We start from the raw sequence: 8,220 nt of genomic DNA, 5'->3' as shown, positions 1-8,220 counted from the left end.
GTGTTCGACATACTAAAATCGTGCAAAAAAATTAATCCCTCTATATATACAGATGATTTTCATTTTTACAACGTTATGCTTGTAGGGTATAAATTAAAGAACGGAACCAGTGCTGATGGAATTTTCAAAGGGAGTAAAACACTTCTGTAGCTAAAGTATTCCATTTGTGACAGTAACGTATGTTTCTTTTTGGGTTAGATTATTGGCATTTTTTGTTTATGGTTCTACAGCAGTGAAACTCTGATATGAACTCTCTTTATGTGGGACCCTAAAATTACCAAACATAGTTTCTAATCTGTGCATTTTATATTTTAAGTGCATACGGTACCTGTGACCTCAATTGCACCTCTATATTGGATTTGGGTGATAACAGCAGTCAAAAGAAATGACGATAGATATTTATTAAAACTTATTCAGTAGTATCAACCGGATCTCCGTGTTCGCATCATGCGAAAGAAAACATGATCGCGCAGTTTCAAAAGGCATCATCTTATAATTTCGTCTTTGATTAACTTCTAAAAAAAAGGGAATTTGATAATAAAACCTCAAAAGACTTTGGCCGACCTGGAGTGGGGGTTATAAAACAGTAGATGTGTGTGCCAACTGTAAGGCACAGGGACAAAAAAATTGTTCGTTTTCTAAAAGGAAATTAGGAGAAGGAAGCACGTACCTCCGGACGGATGGGGAGGCACTTTGCCCGCTGTGTTACCCTGGATTTGCATTAATGGATGCCAAGAAGTTATGAAATCTTCATCTAAATTTTCATTTGTAATAAGAGCAACATGCATGGTATCTTTCCGACAAAAATGAGATGAAAAATAATGTAAAACATGTCCGTCATATTTTATGGTATCGACCGCATTTTTAAACCAATCCAGTCTCGATAATTGGCCACTTTGCTATATACGCCGTATTTTCCATCAGCGGCGCATCCTTCGCCCCAACTGACCAGCCCGATTAGGTACCAGCGAGTCCCATTTCGAAAGACCAGTGGTCCCCCACTGTCCCCGACGCAGGCGTCCCCCACTACTTCCCTGGCGTAACCCGCACAAAACATATTATCCGTAATGATATATGACATCGTGCTTTCACAGACTGAATGGGAAACTAACGGCAGGCGCACTTCGTTGAGATAAAGGGGATACCTGCCGCCTTGTGACAGTTGCCCCCACCCCGTGATTGTCCCAAAACCCTGTGCCTCTCCGTCCAACATGGGCTGGATCATGTCAATAGTGGACAAGCATATTGGGCGGATGTAGTCCGTAAACTCCACTCGAGACGAAAGCTTTATCAAAGCTATGTCGAAATCGAAAGTAATTCGCTCGAATTGTTCGTGCACAAAATACGTCTGCATGGAGTAAGACTTCTCGTGAGGATCTCTACCGGTACGGCTATGTTTGCCTAACTTCAAAACCAAATTACTCGGCGTCAAACTTTTTCTGTGCCTTGTTTGGAATTCGTAAAAGCAGTGAGCTGCTGTTGCCACCCATAACTCGTTGAGTAGGACTCCACCGCAGAAATTTAGAGCAGTCGCCTCCCAGAGCATAACTTGCCAGGGGGCGCTGCCTATCCGAGCATCTCTCCCTCCAACGATGTACCCCCTTTGCACCGGTGTAGCTGACCAGGGCTGGGCTATTACTGGACTCCCGCAAACTGAAACAATCAACGATCAAACATGTTGGCATACAAGGGTAGGTAATTCTTGAAATATTTTCCGGTGCTACAAAGGCATTCATTTATGTAAAAAAATATGGAACTAGCACTAAACTTTGACAATCTAAAACAGTTACAGATAATTTTTATTCCACTAATATAATTACATCATTGACCATGTCTCTTCATCTGCGCCAACTGACCCTTATCGTGACCCTTATTTGCAAACACTAATTAAAGCATCCGTCAGTATTTGTGATGACGATGATAAATCATACGTGTAGAAATAATACCTACTTTCGTTGATATTTGCAAAAACTGTAAGAACGGCTTTTGCCTCCACCCTGCACTCATATCTATCTGTTGCAACACATTTGTACTCTCCGGCATCCTCGTGGGTTATCCCTCGAATCAACAGGTATCCATTCACCAGAACTTGGATTCGGCCGTCCGCTGGCAGTGATTGGTTGTTCTTGAACCACGTGACTTGTCCCGCTGGTGATGCCAGACAAGGAAATGTATGAAGATCTCCTACGGCCACTGTGACGTTCGTTGGCCCCTCAGTTATTTCTGCATCAGATTGTTAAAAATAGTTCTAAGGTAAAAAAAGGCTTACTTTCGAATTTTTTAAGTACTGATAAGTCCGCTTCTTTCACAAAAAATTCCTCCAGCGAGTATAATTTCAAAAAAGTCTGTACTTTTTAACTGCCCTTTTTGCTACTTAAAGTATATATATATATCTGCAATTATGTCGCTGGGCACAATTTTATCTGTACCTGTAAAAATACTGAAATTGCAAGAATCAAATTTTTGCAGAAATTCGTAACCCAGAGCTTGTAATTTTGTCAACTAAAATTGCTCTTAGAGACAAAAATTTATAAACACATGAATAAGAACGAAAAAGACACGATAGCTTCACATCAAATAAAACATCATTTCACAAATAAAAACGATTACCAACTCACAGACCTAGGTTACACAGTTTGATATCAGGAGACGTGATCCAGCCCGTAGATTCCAGGCGCTCCCCGTCTAACTCCGCCACACATGTGTACTCCCCTACTGTGGTCGCGTCAACGGCAGGAATAAGGAGCACCCCATGCGGTAGAAGAATGTGTTTTCTGGAAGTCTGAATGATTGGAACCTTTCCGAAGAACCTGAAATTTTAGAAAAGAGATGGTGTTTATCGCTGTTAACCTAATTTTCACATACGCTTTTCTCTTTTTCATATCGCAGTTTATTTTTTACCACGTTGATATTTAGAAATTAACGTGTACGTACCACGATATTCCCGTGGCTGGTTCAGTGTCACATTCCAACACGGCCAGTTCATTTAATGCGACGGACTTGTTCCCTGGAATGCTCTTCAAAAACCGAAACGCTGAATCCAGTGCGGTTGGAGGCGAGGTGGGCGGAATCGAGGTTGACGATGTCGTAGTGGCTGGTGAGAAAAGAAAGTAATCATAACAGATTTTAAAAAATTAAAAACAATGCTATTTCTGAATCTGAATTTGGAGGGCTGAAAATGAATTGATGCAGAGAGGGCGTGTATTTTATGCACAGTTTCTGACCATCAACTTACATATCTCTATTTTAAAATATAATCAATATCAATATTAAATCCGTATTGACGAAGCCTGTTTCCTAAGTTACATACTTGGACAAGGCGGAACATCACAAGCTCTAGCTCTGTACGACTCTCCTTCGCAGACATTTTCCGAACCCTCTGGTCCACTGTTAAGGCATACTCTTGTTTGCCTCCGCATACCACGACCCCCGCAGGACCGGGAACATTGACTCCAAGGAGTCCAACCTGACCACACAGAGGTCTCTAAAATTTGAAAAAAAAAAAAAAAGAATGTTACAGATCAGTCAGCTTCAGCTACAAATCAGCGACGAGTTATCCTGTATTTTTTTCAGATCTCTATCCTTAATACCGTATTGTTTATATGCAAAGCAGTTTCGAGCAGTTTCATGCGGAATACTTACCCCAGGCAAGCGATTACTTACTTTCATTGCAGCATCGCCCTTTGAAACCCTGGTCGCACTCGCACCTCTTGTGCCAGTCCGACCATGAGCCTCTGTAGCAAAGCTGGCCGCATGGCTGGCTGTCGTAGGCATCTGACGCTGACTTTTTGCAGTGCTTTACTTTCTGGTGAAAATCCAACCACAACCAAGCACACAGCCCTCTGGAACGAGTTCTGGAGCCTCCTCCGCACGTGCTCAAAAAGAAAATCGACAGATACAGTGAAGCCAGCATATCCAAAACAATGTAATGTAAAACAGACGTTACATTGATTCGAATCCTTACATGTTTTTTTTAAATATTTACAGCACTCGGTAAATAACGAAGTATTTTTTTCGAATTACTAAGCAGATGTCATCCGTAGTTACTGAAAAGCTTTTTTTAAACATACTATTGAATATCTGAACATGTGCTTACATACTTCAATTGTTATGAGTATATAAATCAGTACCACATATGTGGTTAGTAGACTGTTTGATATGACAAAACCATTGCCAAACCTCTCCAAGATTTTAGCTAACATAATTCCTTTTGAAAGAGAAACTTTAAAATTAACTGTGCTCTTTTGATGATTGGCCTACATGCACTGTAGATGGTCTAAGAAAAATTTTAAGAGTAGAATAAAAAAGATTAAATAACCATAAAGCGCGAAAGAGGTTTTGTTCCCCCACTAAGAATTCACTCTCAGGGTAACCCAGAATGACCTTTATTGTTTTACTTAAAAGGCAACATGGGCAAATTTTTGGTAAAATGCGGGATTTGATCTCGTTTATGTTTTATGCCCGTCACAGATTAGTATCTTTATTGGCTTACATACATGTAATATCTGTTTAATTGGCCCAAATTACTTTTAAAGTAAGTCAAAACTTTATGAGGTCGAATGTTCCTTTCAAAGAAAATAGGAAGTATTTGATATTTGTCAAATACCACACGCTCACGGTCCAAATGCAATCTTCTCTTTGCAATTTTCGTTCTCACCAAACAGATAAAACTGATACAATGTGCATTCCAGGAAATTGCAATACCTGGTAACCAAGTTCAACGTGACCGTCAGCCCTTTCTCTATTTGTTTCTTGGGGTGTTGGAGTGGTGTGCAAAACAAGTCCACCTTCCCATGTAAACTTTTGAAACAAAACTTGTTTCTACGTGTGTCAAAAAGAAAGTTTCAATGTGCTATATTCATACCTGCTGCATTGACTCCAATTCCCCCATTCAGCCCAGCTACACAGTCTGAAACACAGATTTAATCCACTTGCAAGTCTCACCAAGCAACAAAACAATACCACCAGAGAAACAATCCTAAATTCCTTCATGTCGATTGTATAAAAATGAGTCAAACTAAAAATCCCCAAGCACGATGTTCCTGCAATTCTTTATATGTGCGTTGTGTTTGAAATGATTTCCGACCTCGGCTGCGTAGCACTTAGTATCCGTGTGTCCGTGTTTGTATGATGTATGTGTTATTACTGCGTTCCACTTGTCGATTTATATGCAGAGGTCGCCGTGTATGCACTGAAAGCAGGGTCCTGAAATGTAAGCCAGAGAAATTCAGGCACAAGGCAGTAGAGGAATTTCCACAAAAACAATAGCGACGCACAGGCTTCCGGCTCATATTTGCGGCAAACGCTTAGCTAAAGTTATTCACACGCTGACACCTCTCCGCACTGTGTCGCAGCGTAAACAAACTCATACTGAAGCCTCCGCTGCAGGTTGATGTTTGTTGATTTTTTCATTAACATCAGACTCCTTCTCTTACGTGCATTTAAAACTAATTCAGACTAGTTTCACACATAAATGGAAAAGTTATTTTTCGTCATTAATGAAGGATAGGGGTAAGCAATTCTATTGTGATTGATAGTCCTTAAGACTCCCCTGTAGAATTGCAAAATTTTGCCTCTACGCTTATAAGGACAATATTTTTCTATCAATGTTTATTTTGATTTACCACAGAAACCCCGGATGAAATTTACATTTTTGCTCCAGGCGCATGCCGTTGATTTTTTGCCCAATATCTGGGATTACATCCAATTGTAGTAAACAAAAGAGGGTAGAGCTGTAATTCAGATCAAAACACTTCCTGAATGAACTTTTTGAGAATTTCCTGTTTATAGATGCAAGCAAACTTTATTTTTGTTTCAGCGGTAGATTTTATTCTCTTATTTGAAATTTGAATTTCACTTTGTTGGTAAAACTATTAGGCCCTTCTTGCCAGAGCAGAAAATAAACCGAACATGTCAAGTTTATTTTAATCGAACAGATTTTAATTGTAATTTCTCCGCAAAAATGTTTTTGTCTAAAAATGATTCAGAAGTTTTGTTTTCTTTTTTTGTCTTCTCTTCCTGACATATTTATCTAAATGGCATACACCATGTAGGGCTTAAAGAACTAAGAGGAGACATGTGGTTTTCCATTAGACCAAGTGTCACTTTCCCAGTTAATTGACATCTGAGATCATCCTAATAGTACATTATGAAAACGTGAATGTTCCGGCCGCACGAAAAGGTCAATCAAGAAAACCAACAGAAAGCATGAAATATGCAGTGCTGTCAAGTCAAGGAAGTGGACTGCTAGCCTTGACACTAGGACCAACAAAGATCCATTTTTAACATTAAGAAATTCACTGTATATATTGGGCTGGTTTTCCTTATTAATACAGTTTAATGCCTGTAGACCGTCATCTTGGACGAGAGGAGGCTTTGCTTTACTTGCTCGATCACTTATTTCTCGGACGCAAGTGCCAGTGATGTACTCTGCCCATACTTGACGAATCGTTGCGATTGGAGTCATTGGCAGTGGCCAATGTTTATCAAAGAGTGCGTTTCAATTTAACCGAAACCCATCAGGAAACCAAAACGTGACTGACCATTATATGTTATAACATTCATTTAGATGAAAACGATTTTGTTCCTGAGAATTAAGCCATAGGTCAAGGACATGGTCATGAGTTCATTTTAAACAATTATAGGTTTTTTCCTTTTCAATTTGAATAAAGACTTCAGACCTTATACTGGTAGTTTCGAGCTCGATGTTACAAACTGCTTTCCTTCCAATTATCATTTTTCATAAGGTAAACCATCTTGTTCAGTTAGGCCTACAACTCTCATAGCTTCCACATAGCTCCACAGTCGAAACTTGAAAAAACGCAAAAATTTTTAACTTTTTTACAGAATCCAACATGACCGCCAATTTGTAAGATAAAATATAAAAGCAAATAAAGATTATTTTCATAACTATCTAAATCCGTATTTCAGTGTTACCCTATCCAAGATGCACACGTGGGTGACAATATCTATATGCTTTTCCATTTTAGTGATGTTATTTTGGAAAAATGCGTTTATAAAGCGGTTCTTCCGTCCTCCGAGGCGTGTTGTGGTTTTTGCCAAAACTGTGTCTTCTCTAGCACAACCACGTGCTCGTAATCCACTCAGTATAGTGCTTGCTGTTATATTTAGTGCGTGAACAGCAGAAACACGAAACACAGTACACATAAAGCGAAGTGAAGATTATTGCATTGAATTAAAGTAATAGCTTGTTACATCTGTCTGTTTTAATTTTTCATCTTATTCAAGACGCCATAATGTGCAAAAGACGAAGACGTGTTTCCTACAAAAAAAGTTATAACAGTTCATTACACCTTTTCAATTAAACGACACCGAGTACATGTTACAGTTATGAAAATCGATATATTACTTAAATTTTTATAATAACACGAAGAGCTTTTAAGTATATACACACACCACACCACACAACAGGAATGATATCCAATGGCGAATCCAGAGAGAAAGGGGGACAAAGCGGGCACGTGCCCGTCTCTCGCCTTTGGGGGTTACCCCTTCTTTTCCTATTCCCATAACAGTATAAATAGCGAAATGAGATAAAACCCGAGCATACTAAGGTAAATAAAAAGTGTACTGTTTAATAATTTGCAGAAAAGCATTATGAAATAAAAATATATTAAACAAACTTTTGTTAAAGGTGCAATAGTGCTTTAATAAAGCTTTTAATAATAGTCTAGTGGGATTTCCACAAAAGATGAATAGTAGGGGCATTTTGGGGTAAAAGTTGGGAACCAGGCTTATTGGCATAATTTTGGGATGCTGAATCTGATTTACCCGGTTCCCAAGCGAAATTTTGCGTTTTTAACGGTCTAATTTGCAAAAAAACAAAATGGCCGCCAGATTTCCTATTTTCTGCAATATCTCTGGGACTAGACAGGTGAACATGACAAATGAAGTGTCTTTACCTATATTTTCAGGGTCGAGGAACATTATTAAGATGTTTCTGTTAGAATTAGATTTACGTAATTTTCCTAAATATGCAAATTAAGATCGCCATTACTGAAAAACTGTTTTACTTCTGTATCTCTGTAACTAGGCAAGCAAACATGACAAATGAAGTGTCTACACCTATGTTCTCAGGGTCAGGGAATGTGATAAATCCGATGTCTTGTCTTATGGGTAGCACTGACTATGTGAATCGTGTCCGAGTAGCATCTTTTATTGTTTCTTCCCTGTATCTGTCAAACACAAGTCAATCTCCTG

The 8,220-nt window shown here is 39.0% G+C and overlaps 1 protein-coding gene across 1 annotated transcript; it reads right to left on the bottom strand.

The window, feature by feature from the left end:
- Positions 1-383: 383 nt before the first annotated feature.
- Positions 384-5,303, bottom strand: LOC106168770 (uncharacterized). Its single transcript, XM_013547945.3, has 7 exons — positions 4,865-5,303; positions 3,664-3,875; positions 3,311-3,484; positions 2,935-3,094; positions 2,623-2,810; positions 1,951-2,223; positions 384-1,653 (listed from the first exon to the last, which is right to left on the bottom strand). The coding sequence occupies exons 1-7, from the start codon at positions 4,990-4,992 to the stop codon at positions 845-847; spliced, it is 1,944 nt and encodes a 647-aa protein (XP_013403399.3). The 5' UTR covers positions 4,993-5,303; the 3' UTR covers positions 384-844.
- Positions 5,304-8,220: the final 2,917 nt, after the last annotated feature.

Source organism: Lingula anatina, chromosome 1 (assembly GCF_051362555.1).
Source record: "Lingula anatina isolate TDL-2025a chromosome 1, LinAna3.0, whole genome shotgun sequence".
NCBI lineage: Eukaryota > Metazoa > Brachiopoda > Lingulata > Lingulida > Lingulidae > Lingula > Lingula anatina.
This window is presented reverse-complemented; position numbering and strand designations above follow the sequence as displayed.

Bases quoted from the DNA above. Each gene is read 5' to 3' on its own strand.
- LOC106168770 (XM_013547945.3), bottom strand. From the start codon at position 4,992: ATGAAGGAATTTAGGATTGTTTCTCTGGTGGTATTGTTTTGTTGCTTG. The intron at 3,095-3,310 runs GTATGTAACTTA...TTTTCTCACCAG, and splicing joins TGATGTTCCGCCTTGTCCAA to CCACTACGACATCGTCAACC. The intron at 2,811-2,934 runs GTACGTACACGT...CTAAAATTTCAG, and splicing joins CCAGCCACGGGAATATCGTG to GTTCTTCGGAAAGGTTCCAA.